The following is a 15,993-nucleotide window of genomic DNA, read 5'->3' as shown; positions in this document are numbered from 1 at the left end:
AAGAGTCCTCCGGGAGATGAATCCCCTCTCCGGCAGGGTGCCGGAGGAGATCTCCAGAATCCCCAGAGATGGGATTGGCGGCGGCGTCTCTGGAAGGTTTTCCGTATCGTGGCTCTCGGTACTGGGGTTTTCGCGACGGGGGCTTTAAGTAGGCGGAAGGGCAACGTGGGGGGCCACACGAGGGCCCCACACCATAGGTCGGCGCGGCCAGGGCCTGGGCCGCGCCGCCCTATGGTGGCGGCCCCTCGTGGCCCCACTTCGACTCCTCTTCGGTCTTCCGGAAGCTTCGTGGCAAAATATGACCCTGGGCGTTGATTTCGTCCAATTCCGAGAATATTTCGTTACTAGGATTTCTGAAACCAAAAACAGCGAAAACAAGCAATCGGCTCTTCGGCATCTTGTTAATAGGTTAGTTCCAGAAAATGCACGAATATGACATAAAGTGTGCATAAAACATGTAGATATCATCAATAATGTGGCATGGAACATAAGAAATTATCGATACGTCGGAGACGTATCATTGCTCATGTGTTAGCCCAAACCCCACTGAATATTAGTTTCAGACGTGCACTGCTGGGGAACAGATGGACTTTATGGTTGCAGTTATGCCAAAACCTAATGACGGTAAATTTAAATGATGAGAGTGATCGCTTTGTTTGGGGATTGACATCCAATGGTAATTTTACGGTAAAATCTATGTATGAAGATCTTGTGAGCGATCATACCCCATATTTGAGAAAATATTTGTGGAAGGTTAAAGTTCCTTTGAAAATTCGGATATTCATGTGGTTCCTTGGTAATAAGGTTTTGTTAACTAAAGACAATTTAGCTAAACGGCATTGAAATGGTTGTATGAAGTGTGTTTTTTGTGGTGAACAGGAAACCGTTGAACATCTCTTCATTCACTATCCTTTAGCTAAACTGCTTTGGCGTACGGTTAATTTCACTTTTGATCTTCCACCTCCAACCAATATTACAAATATGTTTGGAAATTGGTTAAATGGAGCAGATAGATAATCTAAAGCTTTCATCCGTGTTGGGATTTCTGCTTTATGTTGGTCTATTTGGAGGGCAAGAAATGATCTTATCTTTTAACAAAAAACAATCTTTTCATTATTTGCAGGTTATTCACATGATGGCTCACTGGGTTCAGCTATGGGCTCTCCTTTCACCGGAGGGCTTACGGGATGCCAAGGTTTCTGGATGCACACGGCTCCTGACGGTCGCTCAGGATATCTTGTGTCAGGCTGGTTGGCGTCATACTAGTAGCAATGATGTGTAGTTTTACTATGCTCTTTTTATTCCGCTGGTTGATTTTTGTATCAACTATAGACGATGTTTGAGATGTGTGAGGTGTAATACTTAATACTACTTTGATCTTAATAAAAGGCCGTGTGCATCATCATGATGCAAAAGCCGGGGTTAAACTCCCCATTTCGAAAAAAGAAAAAAAAATGATGAAGCAATTGTGCTAGTCGCGGTCCAAGAAATCTGAAGTTTTCCTCTGTTTCGTAGCTACTAGCTAGCATGGCAATTACAAAGACACTGCTCTGTTCAGCTACAACTGCTCGATCGACTCGTCTGTGTATGGTATGCGTTGTGGTGAACCGGCAATCGACACTGCACATTTCTCTGTGCGTATGTGCGTTGTGGAGTACTGGAGTACTAGCTAGTGAACACTGAAAATAGTAGGACAGTATAGTCGTTTCGAGTTTGGATCGTCTGAGTGAATTACCTGAGGCGTTGGTAGAGTGTGGTGTCCCCGACGGGCTTGAAGTCCTCGAGGCCCCTATACTTCTCCCACGCGCTCTCCCACACGATGGCCTTGTACAGCTTCCTGGCATCCCCTTCCTTGGCCTCGATGGTGAAGTAGTGCAAGCTCCCGGCCACCATCTGATGCCTCACACCTTCAGCAGCCTCTAGAACTCCACCGCCGCGTTCTGCACCCGTACACGTACGCATGCACGAGCAGATCAGCCGATTGAACGCATCATCTCGATCGATCGATCAGACGGCCAACTAAACTAGAGAAGTCATCGATCGATCGAGGCGTGTGCATTTTTTTTTTTTTTTGATATGGGAGCATAGCCCCGGCCTCTGCATCAATCGATGCACACAGCTATTTATTAAATAAAACGCCAATGTCAAGTACTTATTACATAAAGATAGACTGGTAGCCGAATAGAACTAAAGATATTAAAACAAAACATCTGTAGATGGAAAGTGTGCAAAAACTATCCATCTAGAATTCTGCTAATGTGCCGCCATCCAGTAGCCCGGAAATAGCAATCCTGAGTGACCTCCAGGAGCCGGTTGCATCCAGAAACCATGGTATCCCGCTGGTCCGCCAGGAGCAAATATGCCCATAGTTGTATCTAATGCGCCGCACGAAGAATAACATGCAAAAAATTTGTACCCTTTTGTTTATTAAAGATGATATCATTCCGGCTAGTCCAAATCGACCAACAAATTGCCGAAACACCAATTCGAATATATGTTTTATCCTTCTTATTCACTCCATTTAGCCAATTACCAAACATATTAGTTATATTGGAAGGAGGTGGAATATTATATGTAAAAAATATCATTCTCCAAACAATCTTCGCAAAAGGACAATGAAGAAATAGATGATCAACAGTTTCATCATTATTACAAAAACAACATTTTTGACATCCAGTCCATTTCCTCTTTGCCAAATTATCCTTAGTAAGCAATACTCTATTACTTAAGAACCACATGAAAATCTTAATTTTTAGAGGAACCTTAATCTTCCATAAGTATTTCCGTAAAAATCTTGTATGGCCATTCATAAGATCAAGGTACATAGATTTAACAGAAAATATACCAGATTCATTTAGGTTCCAAACAAACGTATCCGGTTCATTAGAAAGATGAATAGACATAAGCCTCTGACATAAGTGTAACCACAAATTGTATTTATAATCATTAAAAATTCGTCTAAAACCAATATTCAGCGGTGTATTTGCTAATACCGTAGAAACCAACTCATTTTTCCGTTGGACAATATTATATAAAGATGGATATTGTAAAGCTAGAGGACAATTACCCAGCCAAGTATCCTCCCAAAACCTCACTGATAGACCATTACCGACTTTGAACCTCCCCTCTTAAAGAACTCCGGTTTAACCCGCATAAGCCCCTTCCAAAAAGGTGAATCTGTGGGTTTAGCCTCTACCTGAGCCAACGTTTTGTTTTTGATATATTTATTGTGAAGTAATTGTTGCCACATCCCTTCCTCCTGCAGCAATTTGAAAAGCCATTTGCTTAAAAGACATAAGTTTTTCAATTCAAGCACCTCAATTCCCAAACCTCCCTGATCCTTAGGCCTGCAAACTATATTCCATTGAGATAATCTATACTTCTTCTTATCATTCTCCTCTTGCCAAAAAAACCGAGAACGATAATAATCAAGTCTCTTGCGTACCCCTTTAGGAATTTCTAGGAAAGATAACATAAACATAGGTAGGCTCGTAAGAACAGAATTTACAAGCACTAAGCGATCCCCATAGGACAACATTTTTCCTTTCCAGCATCCTAATTTTGAGGCAAAACGGTTCTCCATCGGATTCCATTCAGAATTACGAAGTCGTCTGTAGTGTATAGGAACCCCTAAGTAACGTAGAGGTAAAGTCCCAGATGTACACCCAAAGATAGTTTTATATTGATGCTCAAAGTCTGTAGCTTTACCGAAACAAAACAGCTCGCTCTTATAAAAATTAATTTTAAGACCAGATAATTGCTCAAAAATACGAAGAATGAGTTTCATATTAACAGCCTTAACTAAGTCGTGTTCCATAAACAAAATGGTATCATCAGCGTACTGCAAAACTGAAACCCCTCCCTCGACAAGATGTGGAATGAGGCTTCCAACCTGACCCTCCTCCTTAGCCCTAGCTATCAAAATAGCCAACATATCGGCAACAATATTAAAAAGGATAGGTGATAACGGATCCCCCTGCCTCAATCCTTTTCGTGTTTGGAAGTTATGGCCCACATCATCATTGACCTTAATCCCCACACTACCCCTCTCTACGAAACTTCTAATACGCTCACACCAAACGTTATTAAATCCCTTCATCCGAAGTACCTGCTGGAGGAAAGGCCATTTTACCTTATCATATGCCTTCTCAAAATCAATTTTGAAAAGGACTCCATCCAGCTTTTTACTATGTAATTCATGAATCGTTTCATGTAACACCACTACGCCTTCTAAAATATGTCTACCCGGCATGAAAGCAGTTTGGGATGGTCTCACTACCGTGTGTGCAACATCTGACACCCGGTTAGTAGCTACTTTAGTGAACATTTTGAAGCTGACATTTAACAGACAAATAGGTCTATACTGTTGAATTTGGACGGCGTTTTCTTTCTTGGGAAGCAACGTAATAATCCCAAAGTTTAATTTAAAAAGGGGGAAGCCACCATTTTGGAAGTGTCCAAACATGGCCATCAAATCCCCTTTAATTACATTCCAAAATCTTTGATAAAACTCCGCTGGAAAGCCATCAGGTCCTGGTGATTTATTGTGTTCCATCTGGTTGATGGCATTAAAAACTTCATCCTCTGTAAAAATTTGTGATAGAAGCTCATTTTCCTGAACAGACAACTGTGGGATATCATCATTGCGATCCTCCATCAAGGTGAAAGAATTCTCATCAGGTGCTCCGAAGAGCTTCTTATAATATTCAGTAATAAAAACTTTTAAATTGTCATCGCCGACAATGGTCCCTTCTTCCTGTTCAAGTTGGAAAATTTTCTTCTTTCTATGTTTTCCATTAGCAATTAGATGAAAATACTTCGTATTATTACCCCCCTCCTGTATATGTTTTATTTTAGCTCTTTGTGCCCATTTCGTCTCTTCATCTCTCCTAAGCTTATTTAATTGTTCATTTGCCTTCCTCAATTCAGCCCTTTCCACATCATCTAGAGGACAAGACTCAGCCTGAATATCTAGGAAATCTATTATATTAAGCAACCTTTCCTTCTCCTTCTTATACTTTCCACTTAAATTCTTTGCCCAGCCACGTAAAAATCTCCGTAAATGTCTTATTTTATTCTGCCAAGTTACAATTGGTGATTTTCCAGCGGAGACCGCCGCCCATTCCCTTTTAACCATATCATAAAAACCCTCTTGTTCGAACCAAGAAAGCTCAAAAGAAAATCTCGCTTTATTCCCAATACGAGCATGATTGCCCGAATCAATTAGAAGAGGGGTATGATCTGATCCGGCCCGAGTAAGAGCCCTAACCGAAACCAAAGAAAATTTCTGTTCCCACTCCACACTCGTGAGAACCCGATCAAGTTTTTCGAAAGTAGGATTAGCCCTTCTACTAGCCCATGTGAATTGCCTACCCGAGAGCACAATCTCCCTTAGATTCAAATTTTCAGTAATGGCATTAAACATAAAAGGCCACCTAGGGTTAAAACTATCATTGCTCTTCTCTTCTGGTCTACGAAGGATATTAAAATCTCCAACTAACAAAATTGGTTGAGTTTCATTATCACACAATCTCACTAGTTCCGATAAAAATTCCGAGGCGTGTGCATGTAGATTGGATTGGATCGATATATGTCTTACAGTCTTCCTGTTGTGCTCGTCGACGGCGAAGCGCGCGAGGTCGACGGCCTCGGGGTGGTCCTCGTATCCCGGCGGCATGGTGACCACGCCACCGCACCGCGGCTCATGCCGGTCGTCGCTGTCGTGACTGTGGGTGTGGTGCGGCACGTCCTCGTGCTCGTCCTCCATGGGGCGGCCGAAGACCAGCTCGCCCAGCACGACCTCCACAATATATATCGCCGCTATACTCCACGTGGGACAATCGACGCAAATTCATTGACATGTGAAGAAATTTATTTTGTTGACCATGCTATTCTTGTGAAGGCACCAGTGGAATTCTTTTGCTCAAAGTATGAAGCCTCAAATACGGGGAAAAGGTATTCTGTAAACTAGCCCAATAATAAGATGTTGCCATTCTACCTAATTTCCTGGCAGAAACGAAACATTGACAACAGATTATGCTAGGGGGGCGATTTTTTACTGCCTCGCTTGTCCGTGGAAAGTGCGCAGATGCTGAAGAAGTTGAGATCGATCCTTGCAGACTGGGAAGCTGCTATCTCTGATGGCACCGTATTGACAAGCAAATGAATATCGAAATGGACTGCTAGAAACTTTTATCAAGAGCACCTGACAAATCCGTTGTTATTGTTGAAATTCGCGATATGATCCGGGATGCGTGATCGCAATGCCTCGGCCTCTCTCATATATTAATACACAAATACAATTGCACATTACACGTATAGAAAGCATATTTAGCTAGGTTCCTTGGAGTGTACTACAAGATGATGGCCGGCCGCCTCCTTCTCTTTGAACAGAATGGTAGGTAGACCCTTGGTGAAAATGTAAGCACACGGTAATGTAGATGGAACATGTAATACACGAACAACGCCGACAACCACCTTCTCCCGAACAAAATAAATATCAAGCTCAATGTATTTGGTGCGTCGATGATGAACTGGATTTGCTGAGAAATAAACAGCGCTGACATTGTCACAATACACGATGGTAGCAATCTCGATAGGACGATGTAGCTCCTGCATGAGTTGCCGAACCCAGCAGGATTCCGCGGCAGCCGTAGAAACAACACAGCTACAACACTAGAACAAAAAACCATTGTCTTGCGGCGAGACGACCAGCTGTTCAAATTATCTCCAAGATACATGTAAAAACCCGACGTAGAGCGGCGAGTATCTGGGCACCCAGCCAGGGCCGGCTCTGGCCCTAGGCGACCATGGGCAACGTCTATGGGCCACTGCCTGGGCAGGGCCCCATCAGCACATCTCTATTATATACCTTTGTGCTGGAAAAAAATGTGAGAAAGGGCAAAAGGACCATGCGGGAACGGAAAGAAAAGAGGCCAGGACGGGAATGGACGGAAAGACACGGAAAGAATCAAAGAAGCTGTCGAACCGATCGCCTCTCGCTCGGCCTCTGCCTCCGTGTATCTCCCGAACCAATCGCCTCGATGCCTCTCGATCCTTCATCCGGCGATCGCCTCTCGCTCCGCTCGGCCTCGCCCAAGACTGGCCAGATCGCCAGCGGCCAGCGCATGCCGCCACCCGCCAGGCCCTGCAGGCTGCAGCTGCAGATCACCATATCCGTCTTCTTTTCGACCGACTGCTTGTCAGGTTGGAAATATCATCGGGCTGAAGAAGGGAAAGAGAGGCTGGTTGCCGAAGGGGTGGCCGAAGCGTTGTCGACTCGCCTTTCATCTCATTGCGTCGCCGCTCCGCCGTCTTCTTACTTACAGATCGGGAGGGATGGAATGCGAGGAGGAGACACGCACAAATCTTTTCTTCGGTATGAACACACCACAGTTGGCCTATGAGCAAACCCTCTCCTCATGGTAAAGCCCACGTTGGCCCGATCAAAGGATCAAAGGTCGCAAGCTCAGGTTAGCCCGATTAACCACATGACATAGGCCGGCCTGCGGAGTAGAATCCCATACATGTTGGATTGACCGTTTAGTGTGGTAAAGCATCGAAAGAGTTCTAACAGATGTTGTGGAAAGGTTAGGGTGATCTAAACCGTTTGTTCACAAGATCGGACGACTCCAAATGTCAAATCGTTGTGAGAGGGCCATGGTGGTTCCATTTTACTGGTACTCAATAATCGTGCCACCTTAATTCAGGTGTTGTAATGTATAATTATGCCACCTTACTTTATCTACCTTCACAATAAGGTTTGTTCATAGTTAGAAAGCCGCACTTTTCTACCTAGTCTACACTAGAATTATCGATCACGACATTTGTTAGACCGTACACATTACAAGCTTCCACCAAGATATTTAAGAATACAAAAATATATGTGGAAGCATGTATATGCATGCATTTCAATTTATGCAAGTACCATAAGTTAATCCATAAAGGCTTGTGATTGCTCCAATAAAAGTAATAAAGGTCGTATGCATCTTATCGATGCAGAGGCTGGGGTGTTTTTCCCCATTTCGAACAAATAAAGGCTTGTGATTTGCATTGAAGTAATTCAGTTCAAAGAATAATCCTTCCAAGGGCCAATGTATTGAAAAAAAAATACTCACATAACATTTGCCAATTTTTTTGATTTACATTAAATGTAGTTGTTTATAAAAATAGAAGCTGAAGTTCTTCAAAAAAAAAAAAAAATAGAGGCTGAACCGGCTAACAAATAACACCACAACGTAACATAAAATGTTTTGTTATTTTTTATGCTAACCAAGCAGTAGAAAAATACTATTTAACGAAAACTAAATAATAGGTTGATCATGTTTCTTTAAACTAAGGAGACGAGCGAATACATTACATGTTTCTCCCACACGCTAATGACCTAAACAGGTCAAAAACACACTGTGGGGTTCATGGATGTGTAGCTAAAACCGCCCCGGCAATTGGTGAACAGCTATTTTTTGGAGCGTCCGATATGTGTCTTCTGTCACAAATCTCCGCGTGTTGTGTCTGTTTTTTTTTTGTTTTTGGTTTGGGCTTAGTCAACGTACCTTTTTGGGGTCTTTTCTTTATTTCAGGAGAGAAGGGGAGCAAGCACGCGCCATGGTGGAGAGTTCAGCGGCAACCCCTCAGCCGGTGCGGCCAGCGACGTAGGGAGTGGTGCTTTCGCAGGCAGCCGCCACCGCCTTGGAAGGCACAGGTGTCTCCGCAGCCTGCTCGGGCGGCATCGGCAGGGGGCGTCGGGGAGCGCTGTGGGTCGGGAGGTTGTTCGATCCGTGCCGGAGAGACCAGCGATTCGCAACCTTCGAAGATAGTGCTGCTGCTTGCGAGACGGGTACTCCCGATTCCTGCTTTTTGTTCTACATCGGTGTCCTCTGATTTCAGTTTATCTCTAGCTCGATCATACGCGCTTTCATTTTGGGCAGCCAGTGATGATTCAGTGCCTTGTGGGTAGCTCGATCCGTGCCTTGAAGGATATAATTTTTGTGCCTTGTTGGCGCCAGATCTGCGTAGTCAATGATAATTTTGTGCCTTGTGGGTAGCTCGAATTTTTGTATGAGGTAGCATTGATGCTGTAGTTGGAGACCCGATGCCGCCATTCGCTTCACCATTATGGTAAGCATGTAGAGTGATGTGTTAAAGGCGGAGGTTGCTGTGGGGAGTAGGACGCCAAGCTCTATGGTTTCATGTTGAGGAGGTGACCGAGCTCGCTCAAGTTGGATTAGTGTTCATATTAGGGTCATCTGTTTTGTGTTCTCTGTTTGTGTGAGTTCCATCTGAACTTCAGATTTCAGGTATGGGTAAGATCGTCTCATTATATTAGGGTTTAGTTAATTTTCAGGGTATGTTATTGTTACTTTGCTTGAGCTAATTTTTCATGTCTTCTAGTGTGCTCACAGCTTGAATAAGTTAGGTTTTACTTCTGTGGTTTCAGCATAATTTTTTCGTGATGTATGTTTTTGTCACTTAGGTGATTGTTGTTGATTGTGGGTCAGTTCCACACGTTTATTATTATTGATATTTGTGTAGGTTGTGAGCATAGGTTGTCACTATTCAGCTACTAGATGCTCGTGTTGAGTATTTTGTTTCTTTTACAGGAGGATAGTGTTACCATTTTTTTTTCCCTTTTAGGAGTTTCAATGCTCAAGATCCTTGTTCTCCTTGGAACATTTTTTGATGAAGTATGCCTTATCGGTTCACAGAGGTTGTTAACAGTAACGCTGGAGAACTACTTTTGTTTATTCTTGTTGAGTATGTTGAAGAGCAGGTTGTCACTATTCAACAATATGTATATGATCACTATGAGGCAACATGGATCTTGTTTTTTAATCTTGTATCTTGTAGGTGTTTTGGTGGTGCTTTGGCTGGTGCTCATGTTGTTTGTTGTCCATTTTTGTTACTGGTTTTGTTGAATTTTGGGTTTTTCCTGTGGGGTGCGGTAGATGATCTTTTAATTCACTGCAATTTGTCGGTGCAGTTAGCTATGTGCTCCATTGTTTTCTCTATTTTTTTTTTCAATCACTCTGTTATCTTCATTCTTCTGTTCATTAGTTATTCATTCCTGCAATCCCTCAGACTCTCAGTTTCGCAGCGTCTTAGTTTCTCAATTAGCCTTTGTTTTTCAGCTATCAGTCCCTCTTTCTTTTGCTAGTTAGTTTGTCATTTGTTCAGTATTTTATTATTGCTATCTTTAATTCCATTAGTCCTCAGTTTTGTGGTCTTTCGGTCCATCTTAATTAGCTCATTCAATTTATTTGCTTAGGCCTCTCTCTTTCAGTCTATCGTATTAGCTCAGTCAAGTATTCTTTCAGTCCTCTTAATTACCTCTGTCATGCAATTTCTTAGTATATCTTATTAGTTCAGTCTTGTAGTCTTTCAGTCAATCTTAATTAGCTCTGTCAATGTTCATTTCTCAGTTTTGCATTCTCTTAGTCCATCTTATTAGCTCAGTATGTTACTCTTCCAATCTCAGTTTTTCCCCATTCTTTAGTCTTTCAGTTTGAATATCATTTCTGTTGTTCATTTCTTTTATTTTCTCTCAGTCATTCTTCAGTCCCGGTTCTTCTTTAGTTCCTGCTGATGTTCAGGTCCTTTCAGCAGTTCTCAATCCTATCCTTCATTATTTATTCTTCATTTTTCATTTTTTGATCATCCAGTTTGCAGCTGCCCAGTTCGAGTTATTTTGTTCTTTCTCGATCCTCTCGGTCTTCGGTCTTGTTCTTAAGAGTGTAGTGTAGTTGTTTCTTTTTTCGTTGTTCTTAAGACTCGTAGTCTTGTTCCTCTCTTTCTTGTTACTTTCTTCGGACTTTATTATCTACATGTTTTCCAGTCAATTTTCGTTAGTCATCTCTCAGTATCTTATTGCCTCAAAGTTCCTCAATTCTTCAGTCACTAAATCTTTGGCTTTTCTTTTTTCAGTCATATGTTGCTTTCTTCGGCCTTTATCTTCGGCCTTTCTTTCTTCTTTCTTCAGCTGAAGTGTTCGGTCAAAATGTTGCTATATTTTCTTATTCTCTTATTTCTTCTTTCTTTCTGTTTTTCTACTCTTCGTTCAGTTCATTTTTTCATGATCATTTTGTAAGTTCATGTTCATGATTTGTTCGTCAGTTCGTTCACATTTTACATTTTTTCAGTTCCTAAATATTATTTCCATTTTTTAGCTTGAATTCTCCACTTCTATTTCTTCAGTTTTGAGTTATATTTGTCCTCACTCTTCAGTTTTGTCGTAGAACGGTATCCTTGTTTTACATGCAGGTTCATTACACAACGGGTAATCCACGGTGGATCGAGGTGGCTGGAGCAGTGTCTATAGTGTGTTTACGTTAGTCTGATTCTTCCTCTAGATTAGTGTCATTCTGTTAGGAAAAATAAGCCAAGCAGCCTGATGAATGTTTCCAGCTTGCTCGTTGTGTTTGTTTTCCGGTAGAATAGGATGTCACTGTGATCATGTTGTGTGATGGCATGAGACAACGGGATCATGGTGGCTTAGTAGTGCGACATATGATTGAATTTTTGATGGTATTGTCCACTAACTCAGTCCTGGCCTGTTGAATAAGTAGTTTTGTAGTTAAGTCTGTAATATCACATCAGCATTTATTCAGTTCAGCTAAGTTTGCAGTTTCCCTTACTCTTTCAGTTTGCATTACTTTCAGTAAGTCTCTGAACGATTTTATTTGTTTCTACCTGCAGGCTTTTTACACACATGGGGGTTAATTCTCTCATTTGTTCAAAGAAGAGCAGCTTTGTTAAGCCAGGGGTGGAGTAATGTGGGTGGATTAGCGGCTGTAGCAAGTCAGTCTTATTCTTCTTTAGTGAAGATTATTATCAAGGTATCATTGTCTACTTCAAGTTCTTTTTTTATTCTGATGTGTTCCACATTTCAATGCTCATATCATTTTATTCAGTCAAAGCTGGGAATAAGAACGAAAGTTTTTGACACGCACATATATATAGGACGAATTCATATATCACGAGCACCACTTTATCCAGCAGAGCATCCGGGCTAGTAGTGTATATTGATGCTTCTTTACTTCTGCTTAGCACACTTTCGCTCTGAAATGCACTCTTAAAACGCCAAATACTGTCATTGCTTTCAGAAGATGATGACTAGCTCCTGCCTTTGTTGCTAAATCTGCCAACATGGATTTCCCCTACTCTTTTCTTTATATACAGTGTTTGCGAAGAGTTGATAGAGCACTATCTTAGCTGAGGTGGGTGGAGCCTTTCTGCCTATTGATGGATCGTCGTGGGTTCTAATCTGGCATATTTTTGAAAAAAAGGGTGGTGAGGGAACTTCAACGCGCGAGCTATTATTTAGCAACAAAGGCTTCAGCCACCTCAGCTAAAATAGTGTTATGTTATTTCTAGATAGACATTGTATTTAAGAAAGAATAGTGCATTTTCATTGGATATTGTGACGTCCCATGCTAAGGACATGTAAAATGGTGATATCTTAGCAGTGCCATGTAGGATAACGCTGAGTGGAGGAAAGAGAATGTAAAAAAAAGAGTTTGCCTTCTCTTAATTAAGAGATGATCTCTTAGCACATTCTCTTTCACCATAAATTTAGAATATTTGATTGCCGGACTAAAAAATAACCTATTGTATATTATGGTTTGTTTTATATCTAAATTATGTGGTAACTTTAAGATAAGAAGACTTTATCAACCATTGCACATGCCCTAAGGTGTTACCAAAACGTCCCTATGATCCGCGTGCCAAGTTGGCAATATTTGTAGCGTCATTGACAGATGCATACACTATTAAGCATAGCTTCTTTGCCACTGCGCTACTCAAAAAGGCAAAAGTCAGCAGAATTCTGTCGCCAGGAATTTGTTTTGTAAATTTGTTAAGCTTTTAGGTTAGTTCTGTGTGTTTCGCCTAGATAAAGCGGGGCCTAGCCCCCTACTAGCTACGTGAAGATGACCAGCACTGGTAGCTTTGTCAAACTCAGCTGGAAGGAGAAGAAGGTCGTTGGGAGGTGTCCATCGGCGACTAGTAGCTCCACACCTTCCGATGGAGCCGTCTCCGGCCGTCTACGTATGGCTCCAACCTCCAGGCCCCACTTCCGCGCGTAGAAGCCGACCCGGCGCTGTCACCCTGTCACGAATCGGTCTTTCCCCGGCAAGCAGCGACGTACTTCGTCGGGCAAAGTCGCGTCGTCCCCGACGGTGCCACCCCACCAAACTGCACCGAACAACCAGGGCGGCTTGGAGCTTTTCCACGCGCGCGAGCGTAGCTACGGGTCAACTCGGTCGGGTCGCGCTCGTATCGTAGGCAGGTTAGGTCGGTTTTGGCATGTGTTGCCAGGACGAGCAAGCGACCTTTGTTTGGCTCGTTATATGTGTTATTAGGAAATAAAATATGTGATCAATTGTGTATGGGAGGAATGCCTTCTAGGAGGTGTCTGTTGGGGAAGAGGTGTCTTCCCAACACACTCCTTCAGCCTGTATATAAGTGGATCTCCCACATTGCAATAAAACAAGAGAATCATTTGTTTCATTCCTTTGTGTCTCTTCTCTCTATCTTTTAATACGTTATCAGCACTACCTCTACCGAGAGCACGTAGAGATTGAAAAGAACGGAAGAAAAACGCACCAGGACAATCGATGGCGGCCGGCTCCACGCCAAATCCGCCGGGCGGCCGGTCCTTTTTCCGACGACAGCGGCTGCTGCGCTCCTCCGCCGTACAGTGACGGAGACGGCGGCCTCGCTTCACGCGCCGATTCAATAATTAGAGCATCTCCAGTCGCGTCCCCCAAACCGTCCCCCAAAGGGATTTGGGGCGCGCCGGATAAAAAAACGTTCCCAGCCGCGCGCCCCAAAGCCCATTTTTGTCCGGCGCGCCCCGATACGGTGTCCGGCGCCCCGAGCCCGTCCCCGTCCCACAGGGGACGCTCCGGGGACGCCGGACACAACGAAAAGCGAGGCCAACCGACGCGGGCCCGACGCGTCGCCGGCACGGAAGGCTAAAACCCCGTCGCCTACCTTTGGTCAAGCGACGTTAATGGCGTCCCTGTTTTCCCAGGCGACGCAGGGACGCGTCTCGTCGTGCATGGCCGCGTGGCCGTCCGCGCCGGAGTTATTGCATGCAACCACCCGCTGCCGCCGCTGTTTTAAGACGCCCTCCAGTTATCGCCGCTCATCATAATCCTTCTCGTCGCCGCCGCCTCCCCCTTCCCGGATCCTCTCCTCGCCGCTCAAAAATGTCGAGCTCGTCCTCCCGCAAGATCGCCGCGGCGAAGCGGCTTCGGCCGCGGCAGCCTCACCGTGGCGGAGGCGTGGGCGCCGTACCACGCCGGTATCCGGTCCCGCCGGACGTGCGGGCCGCCAAGCGGCGGCGGGCTGGAAGATGGCCGTGAACGGCATTGGCATCCCGCCGCCGCCGAAGCCAGACACGCAGCAATGGCGGGACGCCATCAAGGCCCGTCGGGCTCAACTCACCGCCGAGGAGCGGGCGGATCCGACATGGGCGGCCAAGGACAACGACGACTGGTGGACGACGTACTTCAAGGCCAAGTACGACGTCGAGATGCACAGCACCGACGGGCTCATCCGCGGGCCCAACAGCTGGAACGAGGAAGGCCGCGCCACGTTTCCGGGCGTTCGGGCGCGCCCTCGAGAACGTCATCCGCGGCCTCCGCAACGGCGCTCCGCGGCTGGAGATGCGCGTCGTCGCCGCCGCCGTCTCCTCAATGGCAGCCGAGGAGGACGACGTGCTCGTCCTCCTCGCACTCTTCTTCCTCGGGGCCGGCGCGATCGACGCCGTCGTCGTCGTACCGGTCGGCGCCGTATACCGTTCCCAAACGGGAGGTCAAGGAGGAGCCGGCGACGCCCGTCAACACGAGGCGTGGCGGTAGCGGCAGCGGGCGGCAGCAAGGGAGGCGCGGCGGCGCCCTCCTCATCCCGAAGCCGGAGGTGAAGGAGGAGCCGGAGGAAGCGTCGCAGGCGGCGCCGCTGGCGGAGTACGAGCGGCAGCGAGCGGCTCATCGCCGGCAGCGACGACCCCGAGGACTGCCCGGGGCTGCGGGCGGCGTTCCCGGCGTCCATGGACGACAAGGACGCCTGGAGGGGCAACCTGGACGCGGCGATCGCCATGTCCATCCGCGACTCCGGCAAGCCGCTGGTGGACCTCACCGACGACGGCGAGGCAGGACCAAGCGGCTTGGTGAAGGATGAGCCCGTGGACGAGCCCATCGACGAGCGCGGCAAGCAGGAGGTCGTCACCGACGAGATGTACAACTTCCAGCAGATGACTACGACGCCTCCGGCCGCCGCAAGCGGTTCTAGATTAGGTTTAGTTTTAAAGTTAGTCAAATTTCGTTCGAATCTATGTAAATTTGGACGAATCTAATCGAATCTAGTTAAGTTTAAAATTTGCGAAATTTTGTTTGGGGGACGCGACTGGGGAGCGACGTCCCCCAAACGCGGCACGAACGAAACACGTCCCCCAAACGCTCAATCCGGCGTGGTTTGGGGGACGGTTTGGGGGACGCGACTGGAGATGCTAACGCATCTTGTTCAGAGCACTATTGCTTGCATGCTATTTCATTAGCCAAGATCAAGAGAGAAGTAAATGGGCGTGGCGGCATCAATCTCGCCAAACCAATGAGAATCGATCCCTATTGATCATTTGGCATTCACCGTTTGGTGATTGCATGAGGCATATATACCTACATGAAGAATAATTGATCGGGAGATTGCGAATTTATTTTGTTCTTGCATTGATCAAAGAGAACTAACTGTTTTCTTTCCTATGCATGCCGATGCCTGGAAGGCGTGGCGTTCTGGACGCACGGCGAGCCCGTTCGCAGAGTTGTTCACGGCAACGTCGTCCCTCCTGCGCGCAGCGATATCAACCTCGGCAGTTGACTCGTCAAGGACGCACAAACAAGCACTACCTCACGTGCCGGTATTGCCGGCACATTTCTTGCCGGCACTTTAAAATATGCCGCTGATGCTAGTGATTAGAGGCACTTTTTTGACGAGTGC

General features: G+C 45.4%; 1 protein-coding gene across 1 annotated transcript; it reads right to left on the bottom strand.

Annotated features, from left to right (window-relative positions):
- Nucleotides 1-1,731: 1,731 nt before the first annotated feature.
- Nucleotides 1,732-5,767, bottom strand: LOC124648474 (cysteine proteinase inhibitor-like). The gene is given in 3 exon segments (XM_047188236.1): nt 1,732-1,905; nt 1,908-1,940; nt 5,600-5,767. Coding segments are annotated over 3 exon segments (375 nt in total).
- Nucleotides 5,768-15,993: the final 10,226 nt, after the last annotated feature.

The sequence above is a fragment of the Lolium rigidum genome, chromosome 4, assembly GCF_022539505.1.
Source record: "Lolium rigidum isolate FL_2022 chromosome 4, APGP_CSIRO_Lrig_0.1, whole genome shotgun sequence".
NCBI lineage: Eukaryota > Viridiplantae > Streptophyta > Magnoliopsida > Poales > Poaceae > Lolium > Lolium rigidum.
Note: the sequence above shows the minus strand (reverse complement) of the source record. Positions and strands in the feature narration are given on the sequence as shown.